The sequence below is a fragment of the Eleutherodactylus coqui genome, chromosome 1, assembly GCF_035609145.1.
Source record: "Eleutherodactylus coqui strain aEleCoq1 chromosome 1, aEleCoq1.hap1, whole genome shotgun sequence".
Lineage (NCBI taxonomy): Eukaryota > Metazoa > Chordata > Amphibia > Anura > Eleutherodactylidae > Eleutherodactylus > Eleutherodactylus coqui.
Window position 1 is genome coordinate 365,564,562 of NC_089837.1, and position 18,009 is coordinate 365,582,570.

Genomic DNA, 18,009 nt, shown 5'->3' on the forward strand with positions numbered 1-18,009 from the left:
CTTATTTTTGCTTTTTTAATTGCTTGCTTGCTAATCGAGCAAATGTATCACTATGCTCATAGTGTGCATTTATTCTAATGTCTATCTCTTCTCCAATGGAGATTAACTTACAGTAACAGGTTTAAGGAGGACAAATTATGGTAATTAGGGTCATAATTAAAAAATATACCATGTAAGCACTACAGAGGCTCATCATCAGTAAATTGCCCAAACGGAATAACATGCAGACAGAAGAACAAGCGCAGCAGAATCTTCATCTGAAGAGTTGCTTTTGTTTATTTATTTTATTTTAAAATTAAATGTGTCATCCCCATGAATATATAGTGCCTGGGAAAACACACAGACTAAACAGTGGATACAAAGCTAATTGCATGGCCTGTTTTCAATTAGAAAGCTAAACTTGAAGTCATAGCAGAGGATTGCACACCTAATACATGATATGATTCTGAAACGTCTTTTGGTCGCAGCATAATGCTAATATTAAAGGAAATCAGTTACCATTTTCTTGCTGTTCTCAGAGGGTGAGGCTGGGCTCACACAACTGTGTTTGCATGGTGTATTCCACACGTGGATTTTGCGTGCGGAAAACAATGTACCAATCTCCCATAGGCAGCCATGTTGCTCACACAAATTGTCACTGGCACACTGATTACAGCAATATGTCTATTGTATATATCTGTACAGTAGTTGGGGGGAAATTTGCATTTTATTAGTATCAGCCATTGATTGACAGCTGTCTCTCACTTATTGTGTAAAGGGAGACTGCTGTCCATCAGCGGCCAACGTGCAGCTTGGTGTGACTAGCCTCACAGGTGGGAGTGATAAGGCCTACGAAGCATTGCTAAAGACCTGGGTGTATATCAATGCATGGTTAGACAAATTATCTACAAATGGAGCAAATTCGGGGCTGTTGCTGCTCTCCCTAGGAGTGGGTGTCTTGTAAAGACCATTCCAAGAACACAATCTGCAATCCTAAAAAAGGTGAGAAAAAATAAATGGTAGCAGTAAAAAATGTATGCCTCTTTTACACAAGCCGAGAATCTCACATTTCTCGATTGCTTGAGCAAATGAGGTGGTGACAACTCGTCTGGGCTTGGGCAAAAAAATCCTTGCGGCCCGTCTTCAGTTTACCAGGGTGCACCTGGATGTTCAACAATGCTCTTGTAAAAATGTTCTATGGACAGATGAGATAGCCCAATACACCAAGCTGAAGACACATTGGGTCATGCAACAAGACAATGGCCTAAGGGTCAATGCACACGGGTGGATATTTGCTGCAGAATCTGCGGTTAGCGTCGGCACCGCGAATCTTCAGTAAATGCAGCTCATTACTTATTATGGAGATCCGCTGCTTCCTACACACAAGTGAAAATTAATTGCGATTTCTGCTTGTGGAGGGAAAATCACAGCGCGTTCCATTTTCCTGTGGATTCCGCACGCACAGCTTTCATTGAAGTCAATGGAAGCTGTCCGACCTTCGGCCCGTCCGCAATTGACATTGCGGATGGGCCGTGGATTCCGCGGGAAAAGCATGAGTTTAAAAAAAAATTCTGTACCGCGCCTGTTCAACGGCGAGCCTTGCTGACCATCAGCAGTAAAGAAAAGAAAGATGATGTCAGGTACACGCGGATGTCGGTTGGGCATAGGGTCGAATTGCGCTGCGGGCTCCCGCATGCGAAATCCGACCCACCCATGTGCAGGCGGCCTAAACAACAAAAGTTAATTAGCTAAAGAATGATTGAAAACAGAGAACATTTGTTCTGGCTATGAATAAGGTTTTTTTTTAGAAACTGTAAAACTTCATCTGTGTTTCATGTGAAGTTTTGTCAGTTTTTGAGGATTTTTCTTAAATGTCTGTTTTTATGATAACCCTATTTTATTATTAACAGTGGAAATGAAGAGAAAGAGAAAAAATTCCTGCGCTCAGGGTAACCTCAGGAGGGAAGACCTTGTCAAAAAGCCCATACGTGGGTATGGTCAAGTGAAATGACTTATGAAATGAGAGAGACTTGTCAGTGATGACTTGAAAAAGTGGAGTTTTAATAAACAGGACAAAGTAGTGCAACATGTTTCGGAGCTCTTGGCTCCTTTCTCAAGCACAATATCACCCGTTGGATGCTGCTCCTGTGCAGGCATATAGAGGCGCTTTCCAGGCCACCACATCTTGCCTATTTTATTATTGCTGGACTCCACTTTTTTCTTGGATTTAACACTCTACTTTTGGCCCTGCACAAAACCAGTTTTTCTTACTTCTATGGGTGTAACTACAAGAGGTAAGTTGACTTCCTTCTTCCCTTTTTCTATATTACTTACAGGAAAAGTTTGGTGGAGGTAATTGCTGCCAAAGGGGAATTTACAGGTTATTACATTCAAGGGTTCACTTACTGATTTTCGTACCGATCTTGTACTATGAATGTTTACTCAATATACTTTTCCTTGTGACTACGGCATACAGCCAAATAATAACATAACTCACTATATAACCATAGTCAAAATGCATCTAGCTTAAGGGCTCAGTCAGATGAGCGGAAATACGCGCGTATTTCCGCGCAGAAAAACACCTGCACTGCGTGCGGCCGAAAATCCGCATGACCAGGTCCATTGCCAGTCATATGTTCTTTCGCTGGCAGGTGCAGATTTTCATCCGCACCTGCTGTGTGGGCGTTTTTGCATGCGGAAATACACGCGGACCTCCGCTCGCGTGACTGAGCCCTTAAAGGGGTTGTCCAATTTATTTATAATTTTAACAACAAGCATGAAGAGGCAAAGTGTCATTGCATCATGGGAGTTTTCATAATATTTGCACTGTTTCATGCAAGTAAAACTAGACATAAGTGCCACATTGTGGCAAAATAATCTACGTTTTTTAAGCATCACAATACACATAGTGCACGCACACACACACACACACACACACACACACACACACACATATATATATATATATATATATATATATATATATATATATATATATATATATATCCCTTCCATCCATTGGCTGTCATACAAGTGTGTGTGCCATGTTCTAATTACATATGTAATTCACATCATACATCTCAAAATTATATATATTTATTTATATATGTGGTTTTATACATATATATATATTTTTATATATATATATATATATATATATATATATATATATATATCACATCATATTTGACTGAAACTCAATGCACACGGGAGTTTTTGCATTGCGAACTCTGGAGCAGGTGTCCGCCTCTAGATTCTGCAGCAAATGCTGCCCATAGACATGCTATGCAAAAACGCTTTTCCATGTCCTATGTTAGCACGACTTCCGCACGGATGGCTTCCATTAAAGTCAATGGAAGCCATTCGATTCACGACCAATCCACAGTTGTCACTGCGGGCGGGTCGCAACATCCGTGTCATCACCTAGCGATGGCATCTTCTATACTGCGTATGTGCTGGCTGGCACATCTGCTTTACAGATGAAGACACTGCGGACAGGTATGCAGGGTGTCCGCACGGGTCACTGGCTGGGCCTGCATGTGGAATCCAACCTGGCTGTGTGCAGTCTGCCATATATATATATGTCAGATTAAAGTCATAGACATAAACATGCACGTCAAATATATGTTTATGATGGTCACTGCTGACCTTTCATATCTCCAGGGTGCTCTGAGTGGTAATAAAAAAGTATCTATTTGAATCTGAATAATGCAATGCACTTTGCTGCCTCTCTCATTGCTCCACCTATCTAGATTTGTAAAAGGCATGGCACAGGCGCACTAAAGAGCTGCCCATGTTTGCATGTTATCACTAGTATCTCTGACAGCTGTCAAAGTCATGCTAGTGCCGCTGCCAGACCAGACTAGTACAAGTACCTTAAGGGTAACTATGGACTTCTTATGAAAGCTTCTCTATGATGCCGTGACTCTTTACCTGTTCTTGGAGTTAGGCCTCATGTCCACGGGGAAAATCAGGCCCGCTACGGATTCTCCATGTAGAATCTGCAGCGGGTCCCTCCTGCCCCGCGGACATGAGCGCTGAAAATAGGAATAAATCAGAATTAACTTACCTCTCACACGCTCCGGATACTTCCTTTGCTGCGGCGTCATCTTCTCTCGTCACGGCCGGATCTTCTTTCTTCGGCTCGGCGGATGTGCATGATGACGTCGGTGACGTGCCCCGCGCATGCGCCGGGCCGAGGCAAAATGATCCGGCCGCAACGGGGAGAAGATGGCGCCGCGGCGAAGAGAAGAACCGGAGCGTGTGAGTAAAATCTGATTTTTGTGTCCCGCGGATCCGGACGGCTTCCATAGGCTTCAATAGAAGCCCGCGGGAGCCGTCCCTGTGGGAGACCCGCATGAAAATGGAGCATGGTCCAGATTTTTTCATGCTCCATTTTTTTTTAAATCACTTTTATTGACGATCCGCGGGTATTTATCTACCCGCGGGTGGTCAATGCATCCCTATGGGATGCGGATCCGCGGGCGGGAGAAGAGTTAAAATCCGCTGCGGATTTTAATTCTTATTTTGCCCGTGGACATGAGGCCTTAGGGACTGGATCACATACGCAATAGGAGTTTGTTTGTGTGCTGACCTCTACTTTCTATCGCATTTTATCAGCAAGGATGGGTATAAAGTAATAAATTAAGCCATATTTACCGGCTCAGGGCCACCACTGCTCCAGAACCACTGTTCCTATTTTCCCTGTCTATATGCTGCCGTCAATTACTGTACACTGCTCAGGCCTAGGATTGCCTACTTTAATCATGTTGTGTGTACAAAGAACTGTAGCATGTAAGTAGAGCCTGGTGAGGAGTGGGGGTCCATATCCAGTGCGTACAGTTCATTTTATTATTTTAATCCTCTGCTTGCTATTAAAGAACCAATACTAACTCGGATAGTCCCTTTAACATTTTACAGTCCATTTACATTATACATTTTGCCTATACCCCTGGTCAGAGGCCACACAGAAAGACTTTGCAGACCACAAGTAATGCATATCTACTATATACCATGTCTACTAAAGTTACACACTTCGCTCTACATCCATGTTTAATGTTTACACTGTAGAAAATGATATTCACAAATGTTTAGTTTCTATAAGTATATTTGTATATGAAATGCATGTCTTACAAATATTCCCAGAGTTCATGGCTGTATCACTAGCACACATGCAAACTTTTAAAATAGAAATCTGTAAAGAAATAACAGCATCCTCCGTACAGACCTTTATTTCTGAATTTTGTTTCTTCAGGGATTCAACTGTATAGGATATATCCTTCCAAGATTCAATACGTCCTTTTGCCTTCTCCAGCATCTGTTCTGCCTCGTGACGAGCATCATGCCACTGGGTGGAATCCTTCAGCATTTCCTGCAGCTGCTGTCTTCTGTTCTGAAGGTGGCATTGTACTTCTTCCCATTGATTTTGTATTTTTTCAACTGTTAAACAGAAAGGACAAATCTTATGTAAAGTGCTATGGTTTATTCTCTCAGAATGTTACTCATTACTTGGTCAAGGTAGTTCTAATCTAAGTGGCTGCATACATTCAAGCATACAAGCCCTCTAATATTATCTTCCCACTAAAAGTAATGCCTTAAATGCTTTAGGTTTAAATATTTGTATTAAATATACCTAAAATATCGGTACAAACTCCAGGGCAAACAGTTAAGTTGATGCAGTAGATTTATTTGCAGTCCACATAATATTTGATGGTTTAATTAAGACACATTCATAGAAATATTAGATTGCATTTAAACTTCATGAATACGGCACAGCCAGTCGAAGAAATTTATGAAGAATTATGGCATCCATGCGGCTCCATTCTAAACCTCATTGTCCCATCACATGGTGCTCCATACAATGCTGTAATATGGGTTTATTGCCCTCTAGGTAAGAAAGAACTTCCTTTTTTTATATGAGGACAATTGGAAACTCCATTATTTTCTTTTCTGTCTCCCTTGGGATCAATACTGCATGATATGTTGAACTAGATGGATTCATGTGCAATATCACTGAATTCCTGGGAGGCAGAGTGATTATACAGTATGTTAGGTTATGTAAGACCATAAATAGTGACTAGAGTTGAGCGAACGTACTCTGCCGAGCTTGATGCTCGTTCGAGTATTAGCATACTCGGTGGTGCTCGCTACTCAAGAAAGCATCATGCCCTGTTCGACCCCACCCCAGTTTTTTGACCCTCCCCGCTGTGGTGTGTCAGTTTTGGCCCCTCCCCGCTGCTACGCAGCGGACGTCAATGGCGAATTTTTTTGGCTGGCTGGAGAGAAAGAGAGAGAGAGACAACAGACACAAACCCAAAAACACACAAAAAAAAGCTCGGCACCCGGTGGGCCCAATACAAAAATGCTTGAGTCTCCCATTGTAGTCACTGGGGTTCATTACTCAAGTAGAGCTTTCGAATTTCACGAAAAGCTCGACTCGAATAATGAGGACCTGAGCATTTGGGTACTTGCTCATCTCTAATAGCGACATGTTTGTTCTAAAGTTAATTCAAAGACAATATAAGAACAAAATACACTAGTCTCTTTAATTCTATTGAACAAAAGCCACAAATATCTTTAGAGATGTGTACATTTTAAAGATATCGGTAAAGTTGTGTTTAGGAATCTTTTGGTGAAAGGTCTATGAATTCCTATAGGCATGTATCTGTGAAAATCCACAAGTGGAAGAAATGGGGGACTTCTAATGTATCCCTCCAGATATATATCTATTTCCATTAAATTCTTGGTTTTAAATGTTCTTGTATATTTTGTTTTTTCATGTTTAAATGTAAAAAATAAAATGCTGGAAGAAAAAGGGAAGATTTAATCTGGAAGAAAAGCTTTTTGCCTCAAGAACTTTTGACAATGCTAGATAGCAGTCTAAGTTCCCATCTAATTTTAATTGAGAAAATAAAAAATTGAACAATAATTTGTGTGCTTTATCGTTATGGTTTCCTGATTTTGTGGTAACAGTACTTGACATAAAGATATACGGGACATTATCTTATTTATATTCAAATGAAATTTTCATACTGAATAAATGTTTCAATTAGTGGTGTGAAACTATAAATATTCTACATATGAATTATTCATACATTTTTCCATCCAAAGTTCTTTATTAATTTCAACATCTTAATTTACTATTATAGACGATCTCTAATTAAATCCATATATTACCCACTTAATTCACACAGATTTTCAAACATACTGTACTTTCTACAGATATGGATACAAATTCAACCCAATATACATATAGCTACATACAATGTTACACCTTTAGATGAGCTACAGTAAAGGGTTTATCAAAAGTGGCTGACTAATGTTAAACAAATGGCTGGCATCTACGGTCAGTGAGATGGTTACAAACACGGAGGCAAGTTTTATTAATGCTAAGTTAGCCCTAGTGTTGTAGGTCTAGTATTATAGGTGCAGTGGTGTATTGAGAGGGCTGTATGATTTTGACTTTTGAACTTTGTTATACATTTTGTTAGAATATTTTCTCCAGCCTCATAAATAAGTTGGTACTCATCTGATTGTTCTGTTGGTGTAGGGTTTATGTTTGCAATATAAAAAAAAACATCATTTATATTTTCCATTTACATATATTTTTGTAATTTTTTTTATTGAATGTCTATTCTCTCTCAGCTGTGTTTTTTACCCTTCATTACAGCTACTTTTCTTGTCTTTTACAAGATGTAATAAGCGGTTAAGGAGAAGCAAGGGGGTTGGGGGATGGAGGGTTTTTGACCAATCACTAGATCTACTTGTACTCAGATTGAAGAGGATTACGTGAACAAACACCTTTTCTTGGCTTTCACACGAGTGCTATCCACCCGCATGAGAGGTGCGCATAGGACGCGCTTCTATAGGAACCAATGGGTTCCTATGGAAGCGTTCACATGAACGTTAGTTAGATGCACTGAATTAGCACATCTAACAAAGGTAGGACATGCGAGTGCAAACTCGTATGTCGACTCTGAGGTGCGCGCAAAGATAGGACATGTGACATGTCCTATCTTTGCTGTATGCTTTCTATACACTCCGATCGGCTACAAGTCAGGCAGACAGCTCCCATGTGAAAGAGCCCTTTTACTATAAATCATCTTCTACTCAGCTGCATCATTTCTATATATTTTATTGGTTCTAGGCTTGGCCAACCTGTTCTCATTTCACTCTTCTCAGTCTCTACACAAGCTAGAAGTAAAGTAGATGTTTTATTTTAACACCTTTTAGAAATGCGAAAATAAGACTACATCAAAATCAACAATGGCCAATACATTACTGGTAGATGAATGTACTAAGATGGTAATATAATGTGGAGATCTATTAAGAAGTTCACAAAGGGTTTTGGCAATGTGCAATAGCTCCATTAATTCACAATGTATTTTCCGATGTAATTAGCCAAGTCATATAACTTAAACTGTTTTCTAACAATCATTTGTGAAAAGCTTGACAATCATTCGAATTTTCCTCTGGCATACAATTGTATTAAACACTGCATGCGGAATTGCATAGAGGCTAGTATTTGTTTTACTAACTAGCTTTTAGTAAGGCTATTTTAATAAATGTTGAACTTGATGAACATCAAGAGGACATCTCAACACACCACATATTTTAATGAACAGTAGCTTATATCATTACAACAACTGTAGCTGAAGGAAAACACATTGCTTTGAACATTGGTGTCAAGTTGCTCTACAATGAGGAATGCCCTTAAGGAAAAAATGTAAATGCAATATACTGTTAATGTGGACATGTATTATTCTAATTGAATGTATTCTGTACACTGATCATGTAGCTCATCCCCTACTTCTTAGAAAAGATGTTATTTGGTAAGGAAAGCCTCAGGGTGGTTCATGCATCACTGAATTTGCCTATTGACGTATCTGGTTACAGCAGGAATTAGAGATGATGTAAGAGTTGTGTGCTCATATAATACACTAAAACCTGATATTCTAGCCCAAAAAAGTGATGTTTTTATCTCATACCTAATGACTTCTGAAAGAAAAGGTTCAATTCTTCTATGTCACAATTAAACATTCATAGTCCCAGTATAATAAATTCCTTGAAAACCAATGATTTTTCATTTTTTTTATTTTGATTTTGTTCTCACTTTCCAAGAGCCACGACTTTTTTATTATTCTGTCAACATAGCTGTTGTTTGCAAGATAAGTTGTATTTTTAATGGAATCACTTAATCTACCTTATAATGTACTCAAAAGCTTTAATAAGACTTAAAAGTGCAGAGAAGTAAATAAAAGCATATGTGCCATTTTTTGAGGGGGTTAAGTTTTTTAATAATCATAATGCAGTAAAAATGACATGAAATGAATTCCGTGGGTCAGTAAAATTACGGCAATACCAAATTTATATAGTTTTTTTTAATGCATGATAACGTACAGTGCAACAATGTATAATTACAGAACTGAAACAGTATGAGTATATGCACCGATATTGTAATAGGAAATGATGCTAGGTGAGATGTAGGAAATAACATAGCCAATTCAGGTGTTGTCAGGTTGCTGTCATAATGCAAAGTAGTTATAAGATGTATATAAATAGGTCAGATGTGATAAAAAGTAGGGAGTGGGACTGGCAGTTGAGTTTGCTGATATATTAGGGAATAGGACTGAAACCAGGACTTTCAAGAGGTTTAGATATTGAGAAAGTAATTATCATTCCCCTGGCTCCAACTGTAGAGTTCTTCTAAGTGAGCCATTTGTGAAACTTTATCTAGCTACACTGAAGTGTCTGGGCAGCTTTTATTGAGCCAGTGGATGGAAATTAGGAGTTTGGCAGCCATTATAATGTGCATAGAAAGAGCTCTTTTCCCTAAGGGACAACCCTCCAAGGGGAGGTTTAAAAGAACTAGTTCAGAGGTGAGTTCAATTTGGGATGAGCAATAGAGATGAGCGAGCACCAAAATGCTCGGGTGCTCGTTACTCGGGACGAACTTTTCGCAATGCTCGAGGGTTCGTTTCGAGTAACGAACCCCATTGAAGTCTATGGGCGACCCGAGCATTTTTGTATATCGCCGATGCTCGCTAAGGTTTTCGTTTGTGAAAATCTGGGCAATTCAAGAAAGTGATGGGAACGACACAGCAACGGATAGGGCAGGCGAGGGGCTACATGTTGGGCTGCATCTCAAGTTCCCAGGTCCCACTATTAAGCCACAATAGCGGCAAGAGTGGGCCCCCCCCCGCACTGTCAGCGTAAAGATCGTTCTCCTCTTCCATAGCTGTAACAGCTGTGGCAGAGAAGAACGATGTTTGCCCATTGAATTCAATGGAGCCAGCAATACAGCAGGTTCCACTGAAAGCAATGGGCTGCCGGCGATCGCAGGATGAATTGTCGGGAAGGGCTTAAATATATAAGCCCTTCCCTGCAATTCATCCAGAAATGTGTTACAATAAAAATATATACCGGCGTATAAGGCGACGGGGCGTATAAGACGACCCCCCAACTGTCACCTTATACGCCGGCAATACAGTGGAGCAAAGAATAAAAATCATTACTCACTTCTTCTGACGTTCTGCGGTGCTTCTGCAGGCTGTCGCTCCCTCCTGGTCCCCGGCAGAGCATTGAATGGGCAAACATCGTTCTTCTCTGCCACAGCTGTTACAGCTGTGGCAGAGAAGAATGATTTGTCTTCTATATGTTCTCAATGGGGTCGGCGCTGCTGCCGCCGGCCCCATTGAGCGCATATAGAGAAGAGGACAGAAATCGCAGATTGCACATAGGTGCGATCTGCGATTTCTATGGCGTTAAGAAGGACCGTTGGGGTTCTTGAAACCTAAAATCACTCCTAACACTCTCCCTATAGCAGCTCCACCAAGATACCACTTTTCCTGAACTAATGTCAGAATGCATCTGTGGCGAGCCGCGGGAGGGGCAGATTTTAATACTCGGGTGATACCTAATCTCGCCAGCCACTCACTGCAGGGGGGTGGTGTAGGGATTGAACGTCGCAGGGGGAAGTTGTAATGCCTTCCCTGTCTTTCTTTTGGCCAGAAAAGCGCGAAAATTTCTCAGGGAAGAAAGTGAAAGTAACCCGAACACCGCGTGGTACTCGTCACGAGTAACGAGCATCTCGAACACCCTAATACTCGAACGAGTATCAAGCTCGGACGAGTATGCTCGCTCATCTCTAATGAGCAAATCTCATTTATTTTGCCTTCCACATTGTGTCAGAATGGCTTTATTAAAGGGCAACTCAACCATAGGTGGTATAGGGTACCCAGTTCTTGTTCACAGTTCCAATGCATCTCAGAAAGACCTGTATGCATGAATGCTAGTTTTGTAAGGATCCTAAATCACTTGGTAACCACGTTGAAAGGATTCTTCTGGGTGGTAATGCACCGTGAAAACCTGTAGGATCTTGACAAAATTTGTGTGATCTCGTGTAGGAGAAACTTAGTGCTTAATTAATTCCTCCACTCGGCCAAGTATAAGGCTTTGTCAGAGCACGTTTTGACAGAAGTTTGTAATAAAGGTATGAGATCAGGTGTTTGGGCATAGGTGACATTGCTAGGAGTGTCTGATACCTGGTTAGGGCTGTCATAGGGTTATAGGAACCTAAGAAAGTCTGTACATATTGAGACAAAGTGGCTATAGTTCAAAGTGGACCATTTGGTAATATTGTATTTGGTCTGAAGTTGTGTGGTGGATGGAATGTTTTGGTTATTAAACAGTTTTCCAATTGGAATACTATTGAAGCTGTTCCATACACCTAAGGAGGTCAACAAAATCTAGAGTTATGAAGATTGGGATTAGGTGGGGCAGAGTAAGTGGGTAAATTGCTTGGAAAAGGGAAATGTGTTCTTCAATTTTGTTCCCAGTCTGTATCACGATCCCCAAATGCAGCCTCTAATTGTGCTGGGACTTAAAAGGAGGGTTTACATAAGAATATTTGGTCAGAGGTTTTAAAATTAGATAGGGCCATCTGAATATGAAGTTAGATGTGTGAAGGGTGGAGAAGTTCCATGTGCAGGTGGAGCTGCAAGCACTAATAGTATAGCTCTAGATCTGGGAGCCCCAAAACTCCCAAAGACTTAGGGAGTCATAATAAATTATATGACAGACACGATTTTGAAGACTTCCATAGAAAGAAAGAGAAAAATTATCAGATATTCCTAAAAAATGAAGACAGTAGTTTAATAGAAATGGATTGGAGAAGATAAATTTGTTTAGGGTCAATATAAGTTTTAAGTAGGTTCTTTCTTCCCATCCAGAAGGTAATTTCTCCAAGGACTCTTACATAGTTCAGAGAAAAGAAGGTGGTCATGCTAGCTAAAAGCTTTTATCCATATGTAAGTACTATGCAAGGATTGCTATTTAAATGGAAAGTTTATAGTTAGTCATTCCCCCTCCACCACCAGAATGTTTATGCCCAAGATGTCACATTTGGGGAGATTAATTTTAAAATTGGAAAGCTGATGGAAATGTTTTAATAATTATAATGAGGTGGGAAGGTTTGTGAGGGATTCCTGTGCATAAGTAGCATGTTGTGCGCAAAGGTCGCCACATGATGGGTTACCCTGCCTATATGAAAACCTTCAGTTACTGGGTGTTGTCAAATTATCTGGATTAATGTTTTTAGGGAAAGAAAGAAGAGAGATGGGGAAAGAGGGTAGCTCTGGCAAACACCATCATGTATGTCAAAAAGAGGGGGAAAGAATACCATTTATTTTAAGACTTGCATGTGGGGATGAGTAGAGATCTAAGATGAGATTAGTAAACTTCTGAGAAAATCAAAATTTAATTAGTGTTTGTTCCAGGTAGAGCCAGTCTATCCTGTGAAAAGCTTTTCGGCGTCAGTGCTCAGTAAAGTTAGGGTAAGGTTGTGCTTTATGGCATAAACATTAGCATACGAGACTCACTGGGTGTTACCCTGTTTCCCTAAAAATAAGACATAGCATGATTTTCCTGAATTTTTGAGGATGCAAAATGATTTTTCAGGCTTTTTGAGGATGCTTGAAATATAAGCCTTACTCCAAAATTAAGCCCTGCTAACAGTTAATTAAAAAAGTCAATTTAAATAGTGTCCAGGCAACTATACATATAAAAAAGTTAAACCTTTTTGAACAAAAATTAATAAAAGACACTGTCTCATTTTCGGGGAAACACGGTATGTCTGCTTTCTCTGTTTTTCATAAATCCAGATAGTTCAGAGGTGACCAATTTCAGAAATACAGGGGCAATTCTATTACCTATTAGTGTGGACCAAAGTTTTATGTCAAATTTCAGAAGGAAAATGGGTCTATAATTGCTGCAATATAAAGGGTCTTTTTTGTGGACAATAATAATATAAGCTTCAAGGGAATGATAGTTGGGCAAGGCACCTATAAGGAGGGTATTGAAATAGGCTGTTAAAGGTTGTGCCAGGACATCAAAGAATTTTTCTATAATACATGATGGGAAAGCTGTCTGGGCCTGGACTTTGTCCATTAGGAACAGCTTTTAGAACCTCTTTGATTACTTTGGCCGTGACTGGCAACTGAAGAGACTCAGATTCCTCAGAAGAGACAAGCGGAAGACCAATAGTGTCCAAAAAGGACTTAATAGCTTCCAGCCTAGAGCTGGATTCTGCTGGACTCTCCTCAGAACATATGTTATATAAATTATGGTAGAAGGATAAAAAGCACCAGGCAATGTCCTTGGTATCTGTCAAAAGAGGCCAACTTGAGGAGACTATATTCAAGAGATTGTGGGAGACTCCTTAGTTTTTCTAATCAAAACTGGCATGACCTGACCCCCCCCCCCCGTTGCCATGAACATACAATTTAATAAAAGTGCATTTGTTGCTGAAGACAACCCAGTTTCACTCCGTAGCAGTCCAGTTTTGGTGTTCCCAACACCACTGCAAATAGAGGTGTCGGTGGGTGTCAAAGGTAGTACATGCAATGGGCATCGTGAGACCAAATGTTCTTCGCCCAATCATCTGGAAATAGTTCCAACAGACACAGAGACCTGCAATGATGGTGCCGCCTGTATCTGGATAATCAATAACAAAACAGTTGGAGCTGCTCATGCTTGTGGGATGATCAGACATCCTCTCTATTGGTGGTCTGATGAGGGCATCCTGAGCCCAGTCACCTTGTGTGCATGCCCTCACACAATCACTGGTCCCAACACCTCCTAACAGTCTGGTCAGAATGGTCCAGGTGGCAAGAAATTTGTTAATATCACCATCCATATTCTCCCATTCCAATAATGTTCTCCCTCTCAAAATCTGTTAACTTGGCAAAATCTCCTTAATTGCATAGTAGATGCATGTGTAGTGGTCAACAAGCTGAAAAATAGGTCTACTATTGTCTACTTTACACAAGTAGGACCTTTTTATAGGCCAAGGGTGGAACCACTTTTAGGGTCTCAGGTGGCAAGACCGTTCATCCAATCACACCACAACTCTAACCATTTCCATATCTGTCTGAGGGCGCCCACCCACTGGCGTTTTTTTTCCCTGCGAAATTCGCAGCATTTTTTTCTCTGCAGGGGTCTATGGGACTTGTAATGTTAAAATCGCGATCGCGCAAAATCGCAATTTACCGCGAAATCGCGATTTTGCGCGATCGCGATTTTAACATTACAAGTCCCATAGACCCCCTGCAGAGAAAAAAATGCTGCGAATTTCGCAGGGAAAAAAAACGCCAGTGGGTGGGCGCCCTTAGATATAAATACACGGCAAGTTTTGCAGCAAAACGGCAACTCCTTCTAGGTGTTTGATTTTTTTTTACAGAAAGTGTGTGTGTGAATATATCATTTTTAGAAACCTTATTAAACCTTTTGCAGAATATTGTTCTCCCTCACAAGGGACTTGCAATTGTGTTGTTCTCTTGATCTGTATACTGCTTTAGATCCTTTTTGCTTCAGCTTTATTACCGGAACAAATAGTGCAGCAGACTGCGTTATTTGTTCCAGTAAAAAAAAAAAATTGAAGAAAAATGAAACTGAAGCAAAGTGAAAGCATTCAGTGTTTTTGAAAACAATGGGGAAAAAACTGATATGTTTGTTTTAGTTTTAATTCCATTTTTCTGATCCAAGAATGGAACAGAGAGATGGAAAGGCTCAACGAAGGCAAGACGCTAGAGTGAAAAGGGCCTAACTTGGAAGTGTCCAGACATTTCCTTTTCTTCAAAAACAGCATACATAATTTTACGTCATATATTAGGTAAATAGCTGAATAGTTTTTTCTTTCTGTGCTTTATGACGACCAGTTACACATATAAATACTGATACACAGTGGTCATATATTGTGGCCCATGAAAAATGAGTAACAATAGATTAAATTAAAATGCGAACCCATACCATTTTAGTACATTGCATGACCTCATTTCCTAATTTTCTTCAACAAAGTATCAAGTGTGATTTTAGAATCTGTTAGTTAGGAGCCTACAATTTGCCACTGAATGATTAACTTATTAGATTCAAAAAATGTAGGGCAGTCTGTACTTTTCATTGATAGCAACATGATCATCTCTTTAAATTTGCAATTACAAATGAAAGATTTTTCTTCTTCACCAGCTAACTAGGATTATTTTTACTGTTATATTTGAACACAAAACGAATGTCATTTCCTTATTTTATTGCCTATTGTATCAGCCACCAACAAATGCAACTCACTCTATAGGTTTTGCACTTCCCTATGGAAACCGAGGCACTGTAATTGATGTTTATATTATACAGTAAGCCATTTACTGGAGCAAACATATGTCTTGAGAACTGAGATTTTATATCTTATTTTCTTTGCATATTGAGCTAATTGAAGATTATGGAAGTGCATTACTGCTACTTCAGGTATCTGAATAATTTGATGGTGTCTTTTCATTCATTGCTGTAAAGTTTATGTTTACTTTAGGGTCTAATAAACAAGTTTATATTATCCAGAGTGTATCCTCTGGGCAAGCTTTGCTCTAGGAATGAAAATTTAATATAGATCTGCTATGCAAATCTAAGTGTGTTTCAGGCTGTAGGCAATTGCCTATATGCTCAAAGAATCCCGTTATCAAAGGCAGTGTTGTATATAAAAAGGGTTCAGCTTATTGTTTTGGCAATGTCCCTAGTTCAACTGTATAGACCAAGCAGGTAATAGAGAGTAACAAAATAGTACTATTTCTACTTATTGGCAAAGACACATTACTACTCCAACACTATTAAAGGGGTTGTCCCGCGCCGAAACGTTTTGTTTTTTTTCAATAGCCCCCCCGTTCGGCGCGAGACAAACCCGATGCAGGAATAAAAAAAAAAAACGGCCAGTACTTACCCGAATCCCCGCTCTCCGGCGACTTCTTACTTACCTAAGTAAGATGGCCACCGGGATCTTCACCCACGGTGCACCATGCGGTGCACCGTGCGGTCCATTGCCGATTCCAGCCTCCTGATTGGCTGGAATCGGCACACGTGACGGGGCGGAGCTACGAGGAGCCGCTCTCTGGCACAAGCGGCCCCATTCAGAAAGGAAGAAGACCGGACTGCGCGAGCGCGTCTAATCGGGCGATTAGACGCTGAAAATTAGACGGCACCATGGAGACGAGGACGCTAGCAACGGAACAGGTAAGTGAATAACTTCTGTATGGCTCATAATTAATGCACAATGTACATTACAAAGTGCATTAATATGGCCATACAGAAGTGTATACCCCAACTTTGTTTCGCGGGACAACTCCTTTAAAGGAGAGTATGGTCATCTCTTAACATGAGAATGTACAGTAGGCAAATGTAGTCAACTATGTAATGTAACATGTAATACAAACTATGTAATGTTATAGAAACATTAATTAATTATCCTATGTAACAGTATATGGGACATCACTGCACCAAGATGCCAATGGTGATGTCACAGGTCATGTGATACACCATTAGAGTGAAGAGGAGTATTGTCAATGGGGTAAGTTTGTGCAAAACAGGCTATGGGCAGCATACTTGGGACTGCAGACATAGCTCCTGTTGATTTTAATGAGAGCTGCAGTTGCAGTTATAAGTGCCAGCCACTACACAGGGATCAGAGCAGTAGCTTGTGCTCCAACCTCAGTGTACACTGATGCTGTCAGCGGGTGCCCAGTTTGCTGACCAGTTGCGACATGCTGCTCGGGACACTGGCTGATCAACTATTGATGACCTATCTTAAGGATTAGTTATCAATAGTATTTTTCAGTGGGAAAACCCCTTTAAGCAAGGGGCAGACAGAGTGGTTATGGGCCTCTTATCAATCATTAGAGCCATGGTGCACTTTAGTTGGGTTGAAAATTACATTGTTCTGTTTTTTGATTTTTTTCATTAATGGATCATTTTGAATGCCGCAAAATGCTGATGCATCTCCTTGATTCTCTGATAGGTTGAAAACCTAGTAGTGAGGAGAGAGATGTGGCTTGGCTGCTCGACTGAATGGCAGAGCTCCTGAACCACCAGGGCTTAAAAGTGACATTACAGTGGCAGAACAAGCAGCTACATGGGCCACCCCTGTTGCTTACACCTCCAGGATGCCACAGAGGTGGAAAGTGTTGCCCATCAATCTGTTCTTTTCATGGTCCCTGAAGCTCCACTAAGATGGTGCAGCCAGAAGCTCACTGGGCTGCTCTCCTACATCAAAGCCTGTAGAGCGCTTGCTTGAATGCACAGATTCCATGGAGTGGCAGCAAGAGAACAGCTCCGAATCTTCATACAGTGAAGCCTTCATTTCCAACCATGCTTGTCCCAGTCCTGTGGAAACTAGGCAAAAGCCCTATCAGCAGTTACATCATCATCATCATCATCTACTGGGCCACATGGCGGCTGCTTCTCCCTCCTATTCCAGAAAAACAGGCAGAAACTGTACACTCTGAAAGGGCCATCTGATACAAAGGTGAGCGACTCATCACATACCACTGCTACACCCTCATCTTCATCAGTCATTTTCAGTGACATCCCAGTAACAAACACATCAGTCCCAGATACCATCATAAAAGCCATGTTGAAAGTTCTGCAATCTCTATACAACCTAATTTTGCTCATCTTATCCAACCCATTAACTCCTCTATCACTGAAGCAGAACAC

General features: G+C 40.5%; 1 protein-coding gene across 1 annotated transcript in view; it reads right to left on the reverse strand.

Annotated features, from left to right (window-relative positions):
* Positions 1–18,009, reverse strand: part of DMD (dystrophin) — a 2,524,637-nt gene that overhangs the window by 699,013 nt on the left and 1,807,615 nt on the right. Inside the window, exon 53 of the mRNA XM_066577956.1 lies at positions 5,207–5,418. Within this exon, the coding sequence (XP_066434053.1) occupies positions 5,207–5,418 (212 nt within the window). The remainder of the gene's footprint in view (positions 1–5,206; positions 5,419–18,009) is intronic.